Source organism: Parasteatoda tepidariorum, chromosome 12 (assembly GCF_982258835.1).
Source record: "Parasteatoda tepidariorum strain Cologne lab strain chromosome 12, Ptep-v5.0, whole genome shotgun sequence".
NCBI classification, from domain to species: Eukaryota; Metazoa; Arthropoda; class Arachnida; order Araneae; family Theridiidae; genus Parasteatoda; species Parasteatoda tepidariorum.
In genome coordinates, this window is record NC_141766.1 from 57,473,936 (window position 1) to 57,499,562 (window position 25,627).

General features: G+C 27.3%; 1 protein-coding gene across 10 annotated transcripts in view; it reads right to left on the reverse strand.

The window, feature by feature from the left end:
* LOC107453502 (uncharacterized) overlaps positions 1 to 25,627 on the reverse strand; it is a 67,089-nt gene that overhangs the window by 24,447 nt on the left and 17,015 nt on the right. For 8 of the 10 annotated variants that reach the window (XR_015430889.1, XM_043045263.3, XM_087156107.1 and 5 more), the window contains exons 4-9: positions 21,662 to 21,855; positions 19,497 to 19,611; positions 15,021 to 15,133; positions 11,561 to 11,784; positions 7,630 to 8,480; positions 2,969 to 3,162 (exon numbers count right to left, since the gene is read on the reverse strand). Coding sequence is in view for 7 of the 10 variants with exons in the window: in XM_043045263.3 (XP_042901197.2) it covers positions 2,969 to 3,162; positions 7,630 to 8,480; positions 11,561 to 11,784; positions 15,021 to 15,133; positions 19,497 to 19,611; positions 21,662 to 21,855 (1,691 nt within the window). In the remaining 3 variants the exon portion in view is untranslated. The remainder of the gene's footprint in view (positions 1 to 2,968; positions 3,163 to 7,629; positions 8,481 to 11,560; positions 11,785 to 15,020; positions 15,134 to 19,496; positions 19,612 to 21,661; positions 21,856 to 25,627) is intronic. The other 2 variants (XR_015430891.1, XR_015430890.1) reach the window with 1 other exon arrangement.

Genomic DNA, 25,627 nt, shown 5'->3' on the forward strand with positions numbered 1-25,627 from the left:
ACCGAGGCATTTACATATATATATATAATGTGGAAAAGTATTGTAAAAAAGGCTGCTCTACATTCTTGAGTTAAAAATTCTTAATTTTTTCTTCTTTTTTTTTTGTCATCTTGCTGCTAGGACTGCATTTTTTGATAAGAATAATTATTTGGTAGCGAAATTTTCTTTTGATATTCTCATTTTATAACTTGCTCATATATTTCAAAATCTATATGTTTTCATTAAACAAAGTGGGATAGCTGAATAATAGAAAAACTTTCAATGTAAAAAGATATATTTAGTATGAAGTTTCATGCTTTTATTAGACAATTAATTTACATTTAATATTAGTATTGTTGGAAAAAAAAAACTTTTAAGTCAATGTCAAACTCAAATTGCACTCTGTAGCATGAAAGTTGTCTGAAGGTTTATTATCATTTCACTGAGATGAATTTTTTTTTTGTGTTCATAGTGGGATTTTAAAGTTACATTTGATATTGTGATATACTATTGTGATATTTATTGTACAAATGCTGCAAAAGTATACATTGAAGCAGTAATCATCTGTCCAAGCCTTTATTAAATTTAATTATTTTCTACAAAAAAATTTGGTCACATCATTGATTTTCATTTTTTTTTAAAGAATTTTATGAATAAAATAAATTTCATGAATAAAAACCGAAATTCAGCAATTTTTTAATTAATAAATAAAAATTTATAAGAAAATTGAATAATTTAGGGTGATATAGGGGTCATATTTTTTTAATGGTAACTGTTTTATATTAAACTGTTACTAAATATTGCTTTCAGACAGACATTTTATGTCATTTCATTTCACAGCCATCGTTGAACAGTCAACCAAATTTTAGTTTACGACTAACCAGGGTTGGGTTTTTGACGTCAAAAAGTAGTTTTTGACATGACAAGGGTATAATACTGGTTTAAACCGTCAAAAACCCGTCAAAAATGTCAAAAACTGAAGTTTGCCAAGAAAATATATAAACTTCAAAACTACCAACAGTTGCCATGCATTATATTGAAATTTAATTATACTACAGGTAATCAGCAGGTTTTAAAATATTTTTTAATTAAAATTAAGGTAAAATAACAGATTTAAAATCTCAGAAATTTATATTCAAATGCATGTGCAGAAAAATTTTGCACAAAAATTGTTTAAATATTTACATTTAAAAAATTTTTTTTCTTCTTTTTGATACTTAAGAAAATTAAAAGTTTATTACTATGCATTTTTGACATATAAGGAACATATAACTAATATTTATAAGGAACTTACAAGTTATGTTGTATAAATACAAACTTGATACAAGATACAAGTGTATAAAATTTTTTTTTTAATGTTATACCGAATATCTTTATTATCCAGTATGTTAATTTGAATTTAAAAGTAGTTATATTTATGAATAATGATAAATAAAATTCATATTGTTTATTACAATTATTTATAATTATTACACTTATCATTTTAAAACAATTTTTATCTCTTAATTTTTTTTTCTCCACTCGTATTAAGAATACAAATAATGCATATCTTGAAAGCAAGAAGTAATTATTCAACAGCTGAATATTTAGATATTCAACAAAACTATATCATATTCAGCAAAATGAATAGGCTGAATATACTGTAAATCGACAATAACTACTCTGTGTATTTAACAGAAAGCACTTAAATTTGTATTGTCTTATGTTAAAAAGATTATTAAGAAGATTTAAAAAAATATTAAAAAGATTTTTCTTTAAAAGAAGATGTCTAACAAAACTGCTAATGTTTATCTTTAAAAATGTCTAATTTTTAGTATAATCTATACTATACTATACACTAAATTTGGTTATAAATAAATTTCTTAATATTATCACTGCAGATTTTCAATAACACATGAAAATGAATACATAATATTACAAAAGATGTGAGTTTTCAAAAGTACAAGATTTTGGTTACTATTCAAAATATAAATGTTTCTTCAAAATTTAAAATTTATTTTTTCTAGAACATATTTAGAAACACTATCCTTTAAAAAATATATAAATTTTATGTATTAATTAAATTTCACATATGAATATAGGTTTTTGACATTTTCGACATTTTTGACAATGAGGTTTCTGACGTGACGGTTTAAACCATGGTTTAAACTGTCAAAAACTGTCACATGTCAAAAACCTGCCAACACTGCGACTAACAATGTTTAACTCCATAGCCTTGTACTTTTGAACCCAATACAGAAGTGAAGGGAACTCCTAGAGTAAGTATAGGGTGAAATTTGCCATCATGGAGAACTTTTTGATGAATTTTAACCTGCATTTGATTCAGAACCATTTTACTAATAACCAAATCTATCTCCTACATTTATTTCTTACCCATATTAATTTGGAGCTGATTGAGGAGCCATGGCCCACGCTACAAAAATAATGAAAGCAACAGATAATTTTTGACATGTTTAAGAAATAAGTTTAACCAGGGATGAAGGTACCAGTTAGCAAAAAAAGCTGAATTCTACATAAACGCAATCAAACATTATGAAATTAATAAATGTATGGATATTAAAAAGCTTTGAAAAAAACTGAATTCAGAGTAAAAGCTGAAAACTTTCATGCCTGTTTAACAGTAATTAATTGGGTTCATTTTAATATTTATTTTTTTTAAGTACATTTTGCTTTTGTGTCATTTTTTAATATCACTTATTTATTATTTAAAACGTATTTATATATAGTTGTTACAATCAACGCCTGACGTCTGCACTTGCACATTTAATCGCAGTATTGGTCCAGAAACATTGAAACTTGTATATTTCTATTGGTTTAAGTAAGATATCTGAAATCTAGAAATTTTGGAAATCAAGACCTTCCAAACCCCCTGAGTAGTTCGGTTTTTGATGTCATACTGTTACTTAACATATTAAACTGGAGTTTTCTTTACAAAATTAAATTGTAGGTTTACCTACAATTAAAATTAAATTGTAGGTAAACAGTTTACCTATATACTTTAAGCGGACTTGGTAGATCACTTTGATTACAGAAAATCTTCAAAAGTTTTGTAGAAATGAGGCAAATATCATCATCGCTTATCTCTTCACTTAGTTTAGCCTCTTTGCCACCAATCCAGCCTAGTAAAACATTCGGCAATTTTTTATCAATATCAAATCCTGTAATACCACGCACCCAAGGATTCTAAAAATATATTTTTATATCAGAATGCAACAAAAGTATAAAAAATAATCAATAAATACATATTTTGATGAGTACTATAAATTCAAATTAAATATTTTACTCAAGAAAATTTATACGGTTTAAACAAAAACCAAAGATTACTATAAAACCATTAAAGTACAAAATAAGATTCAATATTTATTTGGTATCCTACTACAGATATTATTTCAATTTCTTGAATTGTTAATGGTTTCCTAACTTTTAAATCGGAAATGTTTTCTTTATCATTTTTTCCCCTGAAAAAAGCACCCAAGCAGCAAAAAATTAAAAAAAGAATTACAAACAGTGAGCAGCTTTAAAATTAATGTTTTTCAACACTTCTCGAATTCCTCTTGTTGTAATTACACTGTATTTAAATATCGGGATTCTGTATTACATTGCATTAAAATATCGGAATACATGGCTTTAACTGCCGGGGAAAAAATTTGGATTGACGACAAAATAGGAGCCAAAATTGTATCAAAAAATGATTATTAAAATGCGTGATTAAACATATGCCCACCGTAATATCATTGTAGTTGTAAAAAAACACAGTATCGTCTAAATCACTTGGAAGAACATTACAATAGTTGCAATAACAACAAAAAAACACCACTTAAATTATGATAAAATCACAAAGAAAATATAGTGTGTTAATAAGTAATTATCTAAATGCACTATTTAAAATTTGCATGTCATAGTAAAATTCAGCATGTTCAAATGTAAAGCTATAACTGCTGAAAAACAGTAGAAAAACAACTGCGATATTTGATAAAATCAGTAAGATCAAAGAAAATCAGATAGCGATTATTTAAATGTGCAATTTGAAACTATCCTGTCATAATGATTTCGGAGTAAAAATTTGTCAAAATCATGAAAAAAAGTGTAGCAAAAAAAGTCTTTTTTTAAAAAAATTCATTCCGTTTTACAATGAAATCAGCAAAAATAAAGAGAGTCAAAAAGTATGTGATTAAAACGCAGAAAATACTAAATGCATGATTTAAAACTCACAAGTTGTAATATCGCATTAAATTTATTGGAATTTTAATCACATAGAAATTCATAAACAAACTGGCAAAAAAAAGATAAAAAAAATCACTTGGATTTGAGATGAAAGTAGCAATTTAAAAAAAAGCGAGACAAAAAGTGATTACTAAAATTCAAAATTCGCGTACCTCAATATTGTTATAAAAGTATTGAGTTTTTTAGAAACCGTGCATAACTCCAAAACACTTAAACAGTAAATTAATTAAATAGAAATTTAATTTTCTCTTGTTTCAATGACTTTAAAAATGGTTTAAATATTTATGACTTTGCATTTATTTATTTTAAAGTGGACCCTGTTTTAATTATCTCTGTAGTTTCTAATAACCAATAACCAGTACTAAATTTCAAAGTTTTGACAGTAATCAAAAGTAAAGAAATACCCAAAAATTTGAAATCTCAGAAATTTCTTTTAAGAACAAATTATTAAGAATGAAGCAAAGATATATGTTTAAAAAATTTACTTTTTATCTGAGGCTTTCTAGCAATATTACTTATTTAAGTTCTCAAGTGAACAACAGATTAAGTAACATATCTATTTTACAGGGGTTTTTTTTAAGAAGTTTTAGAATGTCAGATTTTCTACCAATGTATAAAAAATCAGGAGAATGATTGGTTAAACCAGGAGAAAATAAAAAAATACAGTAGTCTCATGAAAAATGAAATCTAACAAAGATATGCAATGTTCGAAAAACAGTGTCACTTTTTACACAACCAGGGCCTGAGGTAAGCATTCACCAGTTCACCAAATGCCATAAAATCTTAAAGTTGATGAATAAAATTGTGTTTTGGTGAATGATTTTTCCCACTGGAAAAAATATATATATATATTTAACGCAACCCTCAGAATTACATCAAAATGAATTTTTCTGAACAAATCAGTATTTTTTATTTGATTACTGTAATTTTCGATAGATGCACCGCACGACCAATTAGAATTAGGTCCAAATAATATAAGCCTGAAATAAACTACTGTAAAATAGTTTTCTATGGGAAAAAATTAATCATACAAAATTATTAAGATTTGTATTTGGCAAAGACTTTCAAAAATTGGCGAATACTTTTGATATCTGGCTAATAATTTGAAATCCTTAGAGCAGGCTCTGACAACAGACATATCTTATAATTTGATACTTAAGGCTAAATGCCAGTACAACTAATCTGAAAACTTAAAAATTATGCAATCTGCATTTTTTAATTTTTTTAAAAAAAGGTATCAATAATTGATTTTGTATTTATGATATGGCATTGGGTTGAGGAAAGTGATTTTCTGCCCACTACAATGAAGTTTCAGTTAAAACATTTTTGCTTATAATAAAATCATTTTTAGCTGATTATGTAATTTTTTGACAAATATTAACATTGATGGTTCTAACAAGATTAAACCACTGATTTATTTTAGCAGTTCCAAAATATTTTTAAGTTCTGTTATAATATGTTGAACAATTAGTTGTAATTTTTAAAAACAAAACACTTAATTTTAGAATATTTAAAATATCAAAATAAAGAAATAAATTAACATGTTAAGTAAAAATTTATAACTAATTAATGAAAAATATTAAAAAAAATTTACTTCAGAAATTGATGAAAAGGGTGGTTGGGGGAAACAAAAGGGGAAAGATTTAATTTTTAATAATAATTTTTTAATAATGGTTTAATTTTTACAAAATGGTTTGCAAAACAATTTTGATCTCAATTTGAACAAAGGGATGCTAATAAATGAATAGCAACAAATTAAATAATTAACAAAGATAATTTGACCTATTATTCTTGAGAGAAATGCTTATTTTTGTAATCATCACAACACTTTGCAAAGGCCTTAAAATATTCTCTTTTTTCTATGCCATAATTCAAGTTCCAAGCTACTATAATTTAAGTTCCAAGATTTTCTCTTGTATTACTGAAATAAATGTTTTTTACCTTTTAATTTCATTCTTTTTAGAAATGAAATTGAGAAAAAAATGAATTTTTTTCCTCCTTCTATTTCTCTTTTTTTCAAAATTTGTACTATCGTTTCATTTTTATATACACAATGTTAGTGGTCCTTACAATTGATGCATTTTAAATTTAAGGGCTCTTTTTAAATAATCATCCAAATATGTTTAAATAAATCTTATTTCCTAATTTTGATTTAGATGATTTTTTTTATGTAGGTCCCCTATAAACTGCTTTTCTTCCTTATGCTAAATAAATTGGTATAGCTATGTGATAAAATTGAGAAGAGGATTTTAATGTTTCAAGTGAATTTTTTATGACTATTAAAAAACGAGGTCCAGGGTAAATACTACAGCTCTGCATATGAATTCAATATTTTGAAGGAAAAAAAAAGCTAAACCTAAAAAGGGTAAATAAACATTTCCTATACAGTCACAATAAAAAATAATTATTCAAAGCTGATTTTTCTTTCTTTTTTTTAAAATTTTATCTAACAAATTAATATGCATAAAAAAGAATTTTGGAAAAAAATAGCATCGAAAAATAAACTACAAGACCTGAAAACTTTGACAAAGTACGTAAAAGACACATAAGCTTCATTTTCCGCTTTCATAATAACAAAATTACACTAGCATATAAATCTTTAGCAATTTCATGAGTTTCAAATTAAATATTTCTCAACGCTTTATGAATGTTTTAATGAGTAAAAATGTGAAAGTAAAAATGAATAAAATTTTGGGAATTAAAAAATATACATCAAGAAGTCTTTTTTTCTCTATATCAAACTCAACTATCAAAGGAGTTGAGCTTGATCAGGTTTGGTCTGAGAAATTCTTAAAGTTATACAAAATGGAGAAAGAAATTATAAATATGTTTGAATCATCTTTGCATCTTACAACCAAATGGATGTAAAATACAAGGCCGTCACCCACTCAGAATTTGATAAAAATAATATGCTGTACTTCAGATTCTTTATTTTTTTTTATTAAATTATACCAATATAATTTTAAAATCAGTATTGTTTGAAAGGTAGTTCAGTATTATACATTTGTCAGTTTTTAGATTTTTGCTCAATAGCTTTTTGCATGTGTAATTCAGGTTAAGATCATTTTTCAGCAAGATACAAATTGGTTTTTATACAATAAAAAATGTAAATTTAAAAAAAATCGTAAACATGAACTTACAGCATTAAATTATATAATATAACACGCAATTTTACAGGTTTACATTTTAGAGAAAAAATTCATAGAAATTCTAAAAGTTATCAAGCCTTATTTCTCCTTGTCAAAAAAAGCAACATTGTAATTTTTGACCTTCTTTAAAAGATTTAATGACGTTGAATGATAGTTTATCATGAAAAATTTACAACGAAAATAAATAAAAAATAGGAATTAAAATTTTACATGAAATCCAAGCAGGCAAGGGAAGGGGATTAAGAACAATGTACTAGATAAAATCTTGTTTATTTACCTCATTCAGTAACTTTTGATTTTCTTCATTAAGATTTTCATCCCAAACAAGTTGAATTCCAAGGTCATCTGGGTGCCAAAATGCTTTTTCATAAACTAAATAAAATTTGTTAATAACTCCAAAACCAAACCTATTAAGAGCATCACACTTATTATAAGGTAAAGATGGATTGAAAAATGAGTGACAGTTTTCTTTAAGGAACCCAAGAGATGCGGTAACAATAACACAATCAGCAGAGAAGGTTTCTCCATCATCACATTCAATTAAAACTGGTTTTTCATCTGAAAATTTTTTCTGTTTAAAATCAGGCTGCCATGTCAGTGTTTTAACTGGCTTATTTAGAATTAAATTACTTTTTGGCATGAAAGTTGCCAGAGCATCAATAATTGAAGAAAATCCTTTCTCAGTCATTATATGGTATACATCTGGATCACAATCATCCCAGTCAGCGTAACTTTGAGACGCAATTGTTTCTAGAGATTCACAAGCATTATCTATAAGTTCAAATCTTATATACCAGTCATACAATCCTTTTAATAATGGGATCCTCGATTGATCATTAATTGTGGTAAGATAAGAGTCAAAGGCATCTGAGAAGGCACTTAAAACAGATATTTTTTCATATGAATCTGCTTTCTCTAACATTGATTTAACATCATCTAAAACAGTTTTTACCTCATCAACTAATAAAGAATCAACAATATTTCCAGATGAAGTATAAAATACTCCTTTTCCTTCACAAGAGGAGGTATCTAACACAGAAGGTAAAATTCTGTTCTCTTTGGCAAATTTGTAGAGTTCATTATGAGAACCATGAATCCATTGAGCCCCTAGTTCGAGGAAGCCATTACCTAAATTTAAAAAAACTGAAATTTAATGAAAGTGTATTGATTTTATAATAAAACATATCTATGACAGGAAATAACTCCAATTTTCACACACAGTTTTGGTTGCTTTTTGGATGGTGGTTTTCCCAGTTTTAAAACCAAAACTGTGAAAAAACTGTTTCACAATTTCGAGTTGTTCCTCAAGGTTCATAAAATAAATATATTTAACTCTATTTGCTTTCTTTGCTATATTGAGTATTTTATAAAGTAAGAGCGATTGATTGTAAAAGAAAGAGTAACGCAAACATTAGAGCAGCCCAAAATTTTTCAAAAAAGATGTACTAAACCTAAATATATTTCCAAATAAGATGGCAAATCACTCTATGTAAAAAAAAAACATTTAAAAATTACTGGCACTGTTGCCACCATTTCAGAAAAATTTCCCCATTGGATGAAAAAATAATAAGTTTTGTGCATTTTTTGAAAAACATTTAAAGGAACTAAAATAATATTGATTATTCTTTGTATCCAAGTTATAAAATGACTCAGAAAATTGAAAGTCTTGGGTCCAAGGACATAAAGTCTAGTGACATGACTGTGGAGTTATTTTGGAAAGTATCCATATATTTTCTTTTGGAAGAACAAAATATCCTTTTTACAAAGGTAAATTTTCCAGATTGGGAGCAAGCAATGTTTTGATAGCTTTACAATATTAAAGGTACAAATTAAAAAGTAAAAAGATAAAATTTTGAACCTGAAACTTGGAAATATAATAAATACTTTATTAAATCAAACTAATTTAGTATAAAAATACCAAACATTGTGATGTGTTATTAATAAACTAAATTTTTAATTTATTATCACAATTGTTTATCATAATTAACTTTATCAAAGATAGCTACATTAATGTGTCCACAGTAGCCCCCAAAAACCATCTATCCAAACTAACCACATTGTGTCATTTATTCATTTAAGCACACTACCAAATAATAATAAGGCTGTTTAATTTTACATAATATATAAGCCTATTTTATTTTAACATATCTTCTAGTAATAAAAAAGAACTTACATTTCCACTACAAAAACTTTTATTTTTTTATTGCTACTAAACAATTGTGTTGGTATGCAACTGCACAAGATAGTTTTATACAGTTTTGCCATTTATCCAAAATTTATAGACAAATGAAATGACGGAAATATTTTAACAGTCCATACTAGCCTCTCATCCCCTAAAATCAAAGAAAAATAATTTGAGCAATATAAATGCTCATAAATTTATGGATTATACATCTTCTAAACATTTTTATCAGTTATTAATTATGTTTTCATAATTATGCTTTGTTTTCATTACTACTCATATTTTGAGGTTTGTTGAATTGAATTGAATGTAGGGTTTAATGGCACAAGATCCACAGAAGGACATGCCGCGTCAAACAATCGGTTTCAAAACGAATCTAAGGTAAAAAGCTTCCTGCTATTTCTTTTTCTAGAACTTTACACAACCTAACAAGAGTATTCTAAAGTGAATAAAATCAGCTAAAATATAAATACTATAAAACAAGATGAAACAGGATCAAAATGTGAATAAAATCAGATAAAAGTGTAAATAGAATAAAACAGTTATATACAGTATAAAATACCAACTGCGCCTAGAAACGAAAAAATGTTATCTTCATGGGTGTCTCCTAACAAATCCTCCAGAGATAAAATAGAACTACCAAAAAAGATCAAACGATAAAATTCAAAACATGGGAAAATAGTTAAAATAATAATAGAGCGTAAAACAATATTATATTAGAGTTGCACTGGGGAGGCGGTTCTCCAAACAGTAAATGTAGATGTGTCAAACGAGTGTGGCCGATTCGGAGACGGGTTAGCTTAACATCTGCGTGACGTAGACGTAATGCAGGTAAAGGGTTAATATCTGGTTCAACTGAGTGCAATTTGTTATTAATTTTAAGGTCCCACTGTTGTTGCCAGAGAGATGTGATAGACTGCCGAATGTGATGTTTTATGTCTGAGAAAGGTATGGATATAGTTAAAACATTGGTGGCAGATCGTGCAGCCAAACCAGCCAAGTTGTTCTCTGGTATACCGACGTGACTCGGTACCCAGCAGAATAGAATACTGAAACCATTATTGTGGAGAGTAATCAGCAAATGATTAATGAAATTTTGTGGTTTGTTACACAGATATGCTGATATCAAGTATGCATATATATAACGACTTAATTAGCAAACATTTGAAATATCTACAGTTTTTAAACTAGATTCTAAATTAATCTGCAATAATCACGTTATGTTGATAAAGCAAACTACGTCCTTCATCAAACAAGTACAGCATGGCAATTAGAACTTAATAATTTAAGTTTTTATAAAATTCTGATGTAATTATATGATTGGAAAACTGTATATAGATGATTTTATTTTATTTTGAAGGTGACATTGAAAAGGTAATGACTCTAATTCAAATTGGACATCAGAGATTAATGATCAATAAGAAAAATATTATGATTAGAATTAGTGTATGTGTATATTGATAAAACAATGGTTTTTATATTAATAACTATATTACAAATAACTTAATTATTAAAGAATATTTTTAATTCTAAATGCAATGTGCCTATTTCTCAAGATTTTCCTTAAAAAAACTTCTGAAGATGAGGACTCAATTAAATGAATATTTTCAATTGGTTCTTTGTTATTCGTTACTTTCAGGACAAAGCCATATTATGTCAAACATATTTTGTTATTACTTTTATTTCATTTTTATTATAAAACCAAAGATACTGCTTTATTCATGTTACATTATACAATTATTTATATTAGAATAATAAAAAATTCTCACAATATTGTTCACTGAAATGTTGAAATCAAGGAGTAATATTTAAGCATGTACCTTCTTAATATTTTTAAAGTATAAAATTTAAAACACAAACCTACAAAGTTCATAAAAAATTAATTTCATTAAAATTCTTTCTAGAAAAAATTCTGGTATTGATGCCCATATTTTATTATAAACAACATTTTTAAGTAGGAGAGGCTTTGCTATAAACCAATATTAAAAATAAGATGGAAATAACTCCATATAAAAGTTTAACATACCATGTTTAATAGAATTAATTCTGCCACCAATTCTATTTTGAGCTTCTAAAATAAGAACATCAGTAAAATGGTTTTTTGTGAGATAGGATCCACAAGCAAGACCAGCAATACCTGCTCCTATAATAACAATTTTCACTTCTTCCCTTCCCTTTAATGATAATAAATTTGCCATTTCACTAGAAATGCTATTTATTTCATCAAAATGTAGATGATTGTCTAGATTTCTAAAAAGAAAAGAAAAAAAAGTGTACATTTAGATACACAATTTGAAAATACTGAAATAATGTGACACTTTTAAATAAATTTTATTCACTCTCCATTTCTAAGCCAAGATAAAAGAGGAAGGCTGTGTGATGAGCTGAACAACCACATATAAAAGCAGTGTTTAGAGAAACCACAGACAGGGTGACTACTTTTTCTAATGCTGGCGGTGTGGTGACCTGTGGTTCTCCTGCAGATAACTGATTGACTCTAGCAAGGAGCCGACTATGATAGGAATTGGGCAAAGTCGCTAGGACCCCTATTCACAGACAAGGACACTGACCCAACTGAAAATCAAACTAAGGATTGGGACATGGAATGTTAGGACAATTCCAAGTTGCATAAAAAGTAGATTGTAAATGAATTGATAAATTATAACAGATATATTAGAAATTGTGGAATCTAGATGGTCACTTTTCAGTGAAGTAAGGACAACTTTTTGTTACCCTATCCTGTTTTCAGGAAATGATGCAAAACAGGAGAGGAGTTGCGATAATGATTAGTGAGAAGCAAGAAGAAGTCTACAGAACTGGCATCTGGTCAACAATAGAATTATTAAGACAAACTTCTATTCTAAATGCCAAATTAACAATTATGCAACCATATGCACCAACTGACAATGGTAAACGGTAAAGAAAACACAAATATGGAGTTTCAGGACAAGCTTCAAGAAACGATAAATAAAACACCAAAGTACAACCTGCTAATATTAATGGGGGATTGAAATGCTCAGGCTGGAAAGAGAGAAGTGGAAGAAGAACGTGACATAAGGTACAAAGGGATTGACGAGAGAAACAAAAATAAAGAAATTTTTACATCTTTTTGCAAAGTAAATAACCTTATAATAGGAGGTAGCTATTTTAAACATAAGGGAAAATGGACTTCAGCAGACAGTAAAACAACTAATCAAATTGACCACATTGTCATTAATGGTATTTTCAAAAGGTCATAACAAGATGTAAAAGTTAAAGAGAAGTGGGTGTGGCATCACTACTTTCTAATAATGGCTGTAATTAAACTAGAAATAGGCAGACACAATCAGAAGAAATAGGAGGGAATCAAATCAGGGGTCTGTCCAGACATTTTGTGAAAGGTCCGTTTTCGCAAAATTGTGAAAAAATTACTTGTAATTTATAAATATAAAACAAATGTTAAGTCACAATCTTTCAACCAGGGTCCTGCTTTTATGAATTTGTGCAAATAGGGTCCTGTTATTGCAAAAAACATTGTTTTTTCAATGAGTTTTTAAATTGTAAATTGATACAAGATTATACTCAACACTGTAAAACTATAATTAAAAAAAATTAATTTTTAAAAATAAACAGCAATTGCTGCTTCTAAATTAGAGATGCAACATACAAATATCTGGTATTTAGCCTGCTGAACGCAGAATATTCATTTCGGAAGAATATAGGAAGACGCGTCTGCCGAAGACAAAACTTAGATTGTTTACATCCGTCTTTATTTTTTTCCCCTTGAGAAGGGTTTATTCGATTAACAAAACAATAACAAAGATAAACAAATTTGTGAAGGGTCCAATTAAAAGAAAAATCATTTTGTGAAGGGTCCATTTTAAAGTTACAATATTTTGTGAAGGGTCCGTTTTCATGAAATAATATTTTGTGAAGGATCTGTTAATGGACCCAAATTTCTTCTAAACAGATCCCTGCAAATACAACATCCAAAAACTTTAAGATTAAAATTAAAAAAAAAAAATTTCATCATGGGACTATGGGTGTTGCAGAGATTCAATTTTTGAGGGGAACAAAACAAATTTACAGTCACAATGGTTCTCTAAATTCCACACACAAGAAAAAAATTCTTCAGAGTGTAAAATACTGGCAATAAGATTGTTCCCCCCCCCCCCTCTTTCTTGTTTATAGCTTTAAGGAATTTAAATCATAATAATTTTTAAAAAATTTCTTAATTTGACAGAAACATTGAAGGGGAGTTCAATAATTGAGGAGACATATATGCCAAAGAAACCCACCCATGGAACTGAAAAACAGATTTGCAGCTTTAGAGGAGAGGCTATAGATGATAAAATGCAAGAAGAAAAAAAAGAGAGAGTGGATCTTATAACAACCAAGAGAAGTTCTTGGAATAATGGGAAAAGTAACTAAGAAAGAATTGATAGTTGGAAATACACTAATATTTATAGATTAAACAGGGTACATATAGAGACAAGAAGAAAATTATGTATTAAGTCCTTAAAGGAGTCAAAAACTTTAAGGACTTAATACATAATATGGTTAAAATATTTTTTATGCATTGGGAATTAATATAAAAAATATTGCCCTATTCAAAGGTAAAAAAATACTTTCATTTAAGTTTTTATTCTTAACTCTTATAACAATTTATTAGATGCAAGAAAACACACATTTTCAAGAAAGAAAAAGAAACTGAGAATTATTAGAATTTGAAATTCAGGATTTTTACATTTGATCCAATACTATTTTAAAATGAATTTTATTATTATTTAATTTGCACAATTTTATTCAAATATACAGTGGGCAAGAAAAAAAGAAAAAAATATCGCCCTGAATAACTGTTATTCAAATGATTGGAATTTCACATATTAAGTGTCAATCCTAATGGTTCCTGGGAGTGACCTTAAATATGCAAATTCAGTCGAAATTATTATTTTAATAATTATTCTTTTTCTTTATTATTTAAATTAATTGTAGATGAAAAATTTTGAATTATGAGGTATAAATTTTTTTTGTACCATATTAATCTACGTATTTTTTTTTATTGCAAAATCTTAAGTTTAAACAATTTTTATTTGATAGAAGCCGACAAAAACTAAAATAAATTATTTTTAAAAAAGTAATTTGGAGACAATGAAGAAAAATTTAAATGGGGTGATGAATATTTAAATGTGGTTAACTTACAAGGAACTTGACTTACGAGTAAAATTTCATTCAGATGTTTTTTGCTAATATTCAATAGCTAATCTTTTTTTTTTTAAATTATAAAATACGATGTTTCTTTTTTAGTCGTCTAAAAATTTATTCATAATTTAATAAAGAGATTTGAATAAAACATTATATTCAACTAATGTTGAGTTTTATAAAAGCATGTTTTTAATAGAACGTGATTATACATCAGTTTTTTTTTAATTTAATTTTTTAGTTCTTTTTATTTATTTATTATTCTGCTATTTGAAAAACTATCAAAAAGGAAATATTTTAAGTACCTATAATACTGAAATAGTCTCTTAGCTTCACGAAAACCGCTTTCACAGGCTCCATGTACAGTAGAAAAATAATATTCATGAGAGGCTTCACCAGCAAATAATAATACAGGAGTCTGAAATAAGAAAATTAATTTGCAAATTGCATTAGAAATTTGACAATATTGTCCACAATATTTATTAACAACTATTTATTTATAAAATGTTAAGAAATAAGCACCCATAAATACTAAAATTATTGGAGAAACATACATTAAAGACAAATTAATGTCAAGTCAACATAAGTCATTCTCTGTACCATTAAAGAAACCCTCACAAAGTAACTTTATAAATATGAAATATTACATTGAAAAAATGACGCTTCATTAATATAAAAACCTTCGCAGTCTAAATCTGTAACTGAAATACCAGCTTTAAGGGTGCTACCCCACAGTGGGCATTAGAGACTTTTAGGGAAGAGGGGCACTAGAGCTTTCCACAGAATCAGTAAGAATTTGCAGAAGAAGTTTTAAAAAATAAGTACACTTGGAAATTAATAGTTTTGTTAAAATTTTCTATTGAAAAATCAGTTATAAGTATTTTAACTCAGCATTTATTACATTTCATTAAAGTAGTAATTAATACAGCAATAAAATAAAAAAAGTATTAATACATTTTAGTACGAAAAAAAAACACTTTTACATTGCTTGATATCCTTAAATTTTTTTGTTGTCTATTGAAGCTTTTAAATGTAAAGATTAAAAATGTAGCAACCACAGCGCCACCTGGACAGGCAGTAGATGCTCAGACTTTGGACAGAATGGACCTTTTTTCCCCTCCTTCTCATAATTATTCAAATTTATGTTTTTGCATGTGCTATTTGTTATTAATAAAAATAATTGGCTTTAAGCTTTTCTTTATTTAAACCCCCGAGATCTAGCCAGGGCCACAAACAAGTACTGATTTCGTTAGAAATAATTATTGGACAACTTGCACCAAAATCCTTTATCTTAAAATTAGCAAGAAGATTCTGTAGTGTACACTTAAGTTGAAGAGCCGTGTGACATTATTTGTTTTTTAAAACTAGAAACTGTGTTCACTCGGCTACCCCATAAACATCAGTCTCTATTTCCCCTAAAAGCTCGAAAATTGTTTGACATATTCAAATAAGAATTTATTATCAAAGAAAAAAATCTAATTTATTTTTTGAGAAACTAAAGGTATATAGACTTCCCTTGCATATTTTTCTCAAAAGAACTTTAGATTTATAATAGTTATTTTTTAAAATGCAAAACTCTTTAATAAATTTGAAATGTGTTTGTTTCAGAACTAGATTTACTGGTGATAGAACATTGATAGATTTCAGGCTACCTCATTACAGTCCAAAATCACTAAAATTTTAACATATAACACCATTTTTCAAACAATTGCATAAAATATGCGAAGTATTATAACTGATTTTACAAAGTAACTTCAAAATAATTGATTATTCAATTTTATGGTGATGTATTGAATTTTAAACTATACAAACAGCTTCACATGAAAATTTTCAAAAATAATTCTTAATAGTAATACATTTGTAAATCGAAAACCTTTAGTAAATTAGCCTTCTGATTCGAGAATATCTTATGAAAATGTTCAACAATAAAAATAAAAAGATTTTTTTTTAAAAAATTCCCTTTGGGGGCATAGAAAATTTTTTGTCTTGTAAAGTTGATGAACCAAAAAAGGTTGGGAAACTAAGTTTTAAAGGAAGGCTACTGTAGTTAATGTACTTTAGTTAGGTTAATTGATCTTTGAAAGCAATATTAGCATCAAAACACAACCATTATTTCTTCTGTCTCAAGGAGTTGAAATTGAGTCCACAATAAACAAAATAGCTTGTTTATTAAGTTTCATGCCCTAACAAAGAAAATATCATTTCTGGCTCCTTTTTCTCTTAAAACTTTCTGTTTTTTTCTCTTCTTTTTGATTATTTAATGAAAATAAGTACTGTTTGTTCTCTAATGGTTTGCATCATGTTGTGTGCAATTTGTATGTAAAATGGATTGCAAAGTCAGACTTGTTTTGGCCTCACCACTAGTCTCCCTTACCCTTGAGAACTATAAATCAAAATAGGATTCCTCCTGATTTATCAAGGAAGACAGGTTATTATTATTTCTAGCACTATTTTAATAGAATCAGTATGATATCTTTTGAATTATGCCTTCTGTGTGGGAATGCTCCAAATTAAAAGATGTTGACACTGGAAATACTTAAATTTTGAACTTTTGCATTTATATTGGACGGCATAAAGCCAATTGGCCGAGACTGGGGGTAGGATTAAAAAAAAAAAGAGATTTTGTGCCAGGGTTTCTTTTTTGAAATTATAAGAAAAATAGTTTAGAGCCTTGTGAAAAATATCTCTTTCAAAAACAAAGGTCCTATTTTTATGAAATATACATATCATGGAAATATAAAAACTTTTAAATACTAAAAAATAAAATGAAGAAATGCTTTTGAAATAGAAAAGTGAATTAGTCTAAAGGAATTTTGTAAAAAGGTTTTTTCTTGGAGCTTTTATTTAGAGATGGATCTTCTTTTAAAATTTGGAGTTTTGTGAAGGACTTTTTTTTTAATAAAAAATAAAATAAACAAGTATAAGGTGGGCTGTTTGGCTTTTCAAAAAAATAACAACAATAACAATAAAAACTTAATAGGAAACATCTTTAGTAATGCTTGACTTACAGATAATTTTGTACAAGTACCGAGTAAAAGTTTTGTTGGAGAAATTGGCAGCTTTGGTTCTGATAAGAGAATATAATAATTATCAAATAAGAAAATTAGGACACCAATTTAAAATCAGGGCAATTTTAAGTGCACTAAATATAAGATTATTTAACTTATAGAATATATTTAGGAATAAAATAGTCAAAAAAAAGTGCAATATAAATATTTTATACTTTTTGTCAAATAATAAATAATTTTATTAGGGAAAATATTATTTAATTTAATTTTTTTTAATAAATAAAAGCAAAAAGAGACTAATGACAAAGAAATCGTATTCAATAAATATTAAGAATAAAATACATAAAATCACAAAAATAAATAAATGATTATAAGGTTGAATGTTGTATAATCAATCAAATAAAAATTTTATAAAGTAACATAAAAATTGGAACTGCAAAACACACTGACAATAAATTTTTTAAAAAAGAGAGAATCCAGTAAAATTAGTAAATAGAAATTTTTTAACAATACTAGCAATTTCAAAAACATGTTAATGAAAGAATTAAGAAAATTATACTTAATTGAAGTTCACGTCGAACACAAGTCAACATTTTAGATTCCCATAACCCCACCACCACTATGCTCTTTTTTTTTCCTATCCCTTTATTGTTGATGACTAAAAGTAATAAATATCTATCAAAAATCTATAACAATTTATCAAAAAATATAAATGTATGAAAAACACAAGGTACACATGTCTTTCAATAATTACATGTTCCAACAAAAGTTTTGATTAGTGGCTGGAAAATAATAGTTGCTTTTAAGGGCTTGGTGCAATAAAGTGATTAATTAGAGTATTTACCAATTTTTTTTTCAATGTGGGCTTGCACATTTCGGAAAAATTAAATGCACCTTTAAACTTTCACTTTAAGAAGGTGAAACATAAGTTCAAAATCAAGAGATAAAACAATTTTCCCTCACTTAACATTGCTGGAATACTAATCATAAGTAAGAGTTTTCATCTTCTAATATCATTCAATGCTGTTTTTTTTCTATTGATCTGGATTTTCGGGATTCATTTCATTTTTTAAAAAGACTCTTATAATTTAGTTAAACTACTTTTCTACTATCCTGTTGTTTTAAATGATTGGAAATAATTTTTTTTCTTAATTTTTATATTATGTAATGCCTGGACTTCTTACCATACCACACTTCTTATCTTTCAACTTTTGTTTAGTTATCTTATTTAAGCTTATTCCATTATCTTTATTGCTTTCCTATATTATTTTTTTTCTATATCTCATTGTTTCCCTCTTAAATTATGCATTTTGACATACAAAAAAGTACTTCATTATTAGTAAAAAAAACTAAAGTTTGTCTTTACGTGCCATTATTTCTGCTTTTTTCATATTGTTTAGCTTTATTCATATATGATTTTTTTTTTTTCAATTGGAAACACAGATCTGTATGTCCGAGATAAAGGACACCAGGTCCATTTGTTTTTAAATTTCAGTTGATACCATGCCCGTGAATTAAACTTTTCACTCTATCTATGTCCCAACATAATTATATATATATATATATATATATATATATATATATATATATATATATATATATATATATATATATATATACATATTGGTGTAATTAGTAATAGAAAACCTTCTGTGATTAGCTGAACAATGTTAAAATTAAGTTGAAAAAAGTCTCCTCTCCTCAAAAATTACATTTTTGTGACATGTCTTTGCATCTAATCTACAGATATAATTCAAAGAACATAAAACAAACCCCATGAGAATATTCAGGATCAGCAATATCTTTGTGCGATATATTTTTACTGTCACAGTTCGTGGAAACATATGAATAAGAGCCAAGTGTGTAAGGATCCTTAGACCAGGATGACCTAAAAAGAATTTCAAAATACACATTAAATACAATTCAAAATAACATTTAGCTAAACACATATTGTTCACAGAAGGTAACAAGCGAAAGTACCCAATTTCAATCAGCATCTAAAAAACAGTACTCTATCATCTGTAACGTATGAAACTGTTTGTAACAATCTATTTGTATCTTATGAAACTGAATTTGAAAATTACGTATGGAATTCTCTCAGCTTTCTCTACCAATGTATGGTTATGGTTTACTGCATTCTTTTATCACCAATAGTATTAGAGGTTTTTCATTTTGACCTCTTTCATTAGGTATCTTCTATTTATTTAGCAGGTCCGAACATTTTGTTTGTGATAACTTATATACAAATAAAAAACATTTTTTGATAATAAATAATGATTGTTAAATAAAGAAAAAATAATTATAGCAATAAAAACTTTTAATTTCAAAATAATCATACCCATAAATAAAAGAATTTTCTTTTTAATTAAGAATTTAATTTTAAAGAGAGAAAGGTTGTTAAAAGAAAGATTTCTTTACAATTCTATTACTTAAGAAAAGTAATAAATTGTGCTTATCATATTTAAAATTGTACTTATTCGGTGTGAAAATGAGATTTTATAAATACTGATGTAGTTGCCACTTCTGAATTTTATGAAAAATATCAGGAAATAACAATATATATTGAAATAGTTTAAATTAAAACACCAAGGAGCAAGTTAAAACATCAAAAAGGGTGAAAAATGTGATTAATTTATTAAAAAAGGTGACTCTCATTAAAAAAAAAACTTTAAATTAATACTTTTTAACTCTATAGGAGTTTAATTTCTTTATTTCTCTTGTAATTTCTTTTCTAGCTCTTTCTCTTGGGTTTTTTTTTTTTTCTTTTTTTTTTGCCTCTCTTTTATTTCTCTCTTCCAGTATCTTTCATTTTTACATTCTTCCATGTAGATCACAGATTTTATTAGCTTTTTATCTACATTTAATCAGTTTATTAAAATTTATCACTCAATGGCACAAAATAAGAAAAGTTAAAAATACTCTTTTAAAACATATTTTATGGTTAAAACTGCTTTTAGATATCTGTCATTGCTGTCTTATATTCCCTTAAATCATAGTTTGAAACTGAAAACCTCTGCTTTTTATTCTTCATGCAATAGAGTGAGAGCTGCTCTGATAATTTTCCCAACATATGAAAATTGATAATCCCTAGAACGTCTTTCTTTTTTTTCTTTTTTTTGGAAATATATTTATGTCAACAAGTATAAATCTTTATATTTGCACCAAGGTCACTTTTCTCAATTGAAGCAATTTCCTTCCAGGAAATAACTTCAGGAACATTAAAAGACATCATTTTAGCAGCTGTAACTAAATATCTACAACTTTGTTTCTGCCTTTCACTTGGATTTAAAAACCCAAATGCTTTTAATGATAAATTTGACAAGCATTTAGTATGTTTAGTGGTTGCAATATAATGCTCTTGACCTTTAGATAAAAACTATTTCATGCCTGCAATTGAAAGTTAAGAGTTTTCTTCTTAGACCTCTCCACTAACTACTAACGATTGAAAAGGAATAAGATTTACCAGATTTATTTAGTTGAAAACAAAGTATTTTATGGTATATGTATTTAAATTTTTATTGACTATAATTATTTGCAAGCATGCTTTAAATATATTTTTGTATAGACATCCATGTCTATACAAATAGTAGTATAGAGAGTAAATTACTCCAAATCACCTTCACTAAATTTTCCTTCAATTTTATTTTTTGAACATCCAGTCCTGATTTAAACGTAGTGGATATATTTAAAAAAAATATAAGCTTATGTTTTTATGTATGCATTTTCAAAACAATCATATTTAGAAAAAGGTTTTTTACTACCATGATAAAAAAAGGAAAACACTGTATTTAAAAATATAAGTTTAAAATTATGCCTAGCTAAACCGTTTTGGCAACTAAGAAAAAATAATTAGGTGCCATTGCACCTAAATGTCACAAAAACTATTGGTTAGCATACCAAAAAAAAAAAAAAACTACTTAAAATTTAGAAAGAGTTACCTTAAAATATTTGATGGTGAGGACAATTCTCTTTCGAAAATGTACTCTAAAAGAAACAAACAATCTTCTATAACTTTTTCATCTGATAAATACTCTACAGAAACAGCACCTTTACCAACAACCCAAGCACACAACATGTTCGGATGATGAAGAGTGTAAGCAAATCTATTGATATCTTTAATCCATTCACCAGTCTGAAAGAAAATTAGTTTTTAACATTATAGGAAAGACCATTCATTAAAATATTTGAATAATGCCTTTCAAAACTTGAAGAAACTCGAAACTTTTATTTATTGTTACATTAACCTAATAAAATTTTAATTAGTAAAATAGGAAATATTAGTGCAAGCTTTCAGATTATTATTTGTCACACATGTATATTATTTAAGTAAATAATTAATGCATTTATTTAAAGTTTAAATGAACTTTAAAATAAAGGTGAATTTAAAATATTGGATTAGAGTAAACTGCAGTTAAGACGTTACCTCCCCCAAATTTTATTGCAATTAATTTGGTACTTATTACAGCATTTGGTACCTTGATTAATCTAAAATATCTTATTTTCATGTTTTCTAATAATTATTCTCAAAAATTACATTCAAATAGGCTCATAAATAGTTATTTTATCATACAGCTCTAATAGAAATAGCTATTTTATTGTTTATTGCTTAACAAACGATGTTTCCCTAGTGGAAAATTTTTTTCCAGATTACATATATCAGACTACTTTTAAAAAGAGCAGGCAAACTAAAAAAATATTCTTAGTTTCATTTAAGTATAATAAAGACAATTTTTATTACAAAAGAATTTCATTAAGTTACTTTGCTATATTGTATTTTGGTATTTAATTTTTTTTTTTTTTTTTAAGTCACATTAAAAGTTGTCAGATGTAAAAAAAATATTTGAAAATAAAAAGAAGTTTTTGTCAAGGGAGAAAAAAAAAACATTCTTTTCCTGAAATTACCAATTGTTTTTTACTTTATTGTAGTGAATATCATAGTTTCAGAAGGGGCGAAGCACATTATTCTCCCTCATAATTCCCTCTAAATTTCAGAGGAAAATAAAGTTTTCTATTTTGAAAAATAGCTTAAACAGGATGTGTAGTAGCCAAATTTTTCAACAAAAGCCTTTAAATGCCTTTTAAGCACTATAAAGAAAATCATAATTAGGGTCTGTGCACTAATAAAACCTTTTTCTTCGTATTATAGAAAGTTATTCATATATATATATATATATATATATATATATATATATATATATATATATATATATATATATATATATATATATATATATATATATATATATAAGCTCAAAATGAAGAATAAAACAAAGAAAAATTAAAGACGTATGAAAAAAGGGGGAAATAATAAGTAAAAAAATAACAAACAGTTTTAAAAAAAAGGGATGAAATTTTATTTAAAAAACCGGAAAAAAAAGATATAATCTTTTCATCAGCCCACACGATTATATCCGTAAAACAGAGTGCTTTCTGATATTGTATCAATAAAGCCAAAGCAAAATATATTAATACAATAGTGTGAGGAGCACTCAAATATTCCCTTTTTTTTTTTTTAAACTGTTGTTTGTTATATTTTTTACTTATTATTTCCCCCTTTTTTCATATGTCTTCAATTTTTCTTTGTTTCATTCTTCATTTTGAGCTTATCTAACGGGTTCTGTTTACTTGCAGCTTAAGAGCAATAAATGAAACTTATTGTTTTTCTTAACTTTCTTCGTGCTTTCGTGTATTTATTTATTTATTATATATATATATATACAGTAAGGGACCCCTAATCTGGCATCCCAAAATCCGGCAGGACCCGAAATTCGGTACTTAATCCTACCTAAATTTTTTTTAAGAAATTTTTTTTGATATGAGAAAAAAAATCAGTCATATTCTCTTTTTATTTGGAATTTTTTCTCTTGAAGTAAGTAACTATATTTTATCGTTTAAAAATAAAAAAAAAGCATGAAAAAATAAATAAATCTGTGTCAAACAAAACATCTGTTCCTGAAGCAGTTTAAAATAAAGTGAAAGTAAAAACATCTGCATTTCCAATGAACAAAATAAAGAAATACAAGTTGGGAGAAACTGATCAATCAATCTTGACAGCTGTGAAGTGCTTTACTGGTTTGTTCCCATATTTCCCCCTCCTGTTTGACCATAAATTAGCCACACCCTGTTGACATTGAAACTACCATGTGGTGTACAAAATGGATTCTATCATTCTATCTCTTTTGCTTTTTTTTATTCGATTCATTTATTATTAACTGTAACTTTTGTTTGTTAATTGTTAACTTGTTTTTTTTTTTTTAATCCTTATTAGTGGTTTGCTTCTTTTTTGTAGTTATTCACTGTTAGTTTCTTAGCATTAATTGCTATTTTTTTTTTTTTTTTTTTTTGCAGTTTCTTGTTAGCTTTCTTTCTTTTTTGCGAGGTGAGCGTCTTTTGTTAAAACAAAATGTTATGTAAAGAAAAAATGAGAACAATAACCTTGCACTGAAGAAATAACGATTATTTCTTTTTCGGAGGATTCAGATTATTTCATCTTGAATTATTTCTTTAGATTATTTCTCCTTGATTATATTATATAGATTATTATTTTAATTAATGAAATTTCTTAAGATGGGACAGTTTTAAATTCACCCCATCATAATCTACAATTGGAACTTGGCTAAATGTATTGGTTTTTCTGAAATTATCAGCATATTTGAATTATTGTAATATATGGGCGCCATATTAGAATTTCCGGAAGAGGTCTGATATTCGGCAAATTCCGAAATACGGAATTTCATCGGTCCCGTGAGTGCCGGATTTCGGGTCCTATACTGTATATATATAGGACAAAATAATAGGAACACCTGTGAAAGTATGGAGTCGTCCTTCGACCCCCCAATAAACGGCGGACACATGTCGCAAGAGTGTGCCACCTAGTGGTGATGAAAGGAAAGGTATCAAAGGTATCTGCATACCTGCCAACTTTTACACATTTGGCGTAAAATTTTATTTTCATATTTAAAATGGTAGTAAATATAAACTATTTTTTCTTTTATAAACTTAATTTTTAAATGATTTTGATCACCACTATTCTTAAAAAAATTAAGCACATATATTAATATGCGTTACTATCATTGCTGTCAGCTTAATTATTTTTGAATACAACGTATTTTTTTTTACTTAAAATTGAAATTTTAATTCCATTTTAATACCACTGGGAAAAATGATAATGGAAGGGATTAAAAGTTGGCAGGTCTGTATCTGTCTAGCATTTGGCAGTGTGTGTTGCATGAGGAAAATCTGTTCCTTGCAATGCGAGATTATGTCCGACCTCTCTGAACTTAAAAGAGGCATGATAATTGGAGTTCGCGTTGCAGCAGCGTCCTTGTCCAGTACAGCGAACCTGGTGGGTCTTTCAAGGACTCTGTCGGCATACAAAAAGTTGGGTAAGGTGTCTTCTACAAAGCACAACAGCGGCAGGAAGTCGAAGTTGTCGGACCGTGATAGATGGGTGTTAAAGAGGGTAGTCACTCGAAAACGCAAGACAACACTGCCGGTGATAACGTCCGAGATGAATACCACCTTCAGAACATCCATGACAACTATTCAACGGGAGTTGCATGCTGCTAACATTCATGGCCGAGTAGCTATTCTGAAACCGTTAGTTTCAGTGCGGAATGCTTTAAAGAGACTACAGTGGTGCCAAGACCACCTATAATGGACACAACTGCAATGGGCAGGGGTGATTGTGAGCTCAAGTCAAAATTCCGGAAAATTTCTTGCGTAAAAAAGAAAAAAGTTTCAATCGAAAAAAATTTAAACAAGGTTTTTTCCTTTTTCTCAATATTTCTAAGTTTACTTAAAATATATTTAAAACTTTACACATACCTATACCATTTACACATACCTATGTGGACTTGGAGAAGTAATTGAAATTTAGAAACATGTCTTTCTTTCTTGAGTTT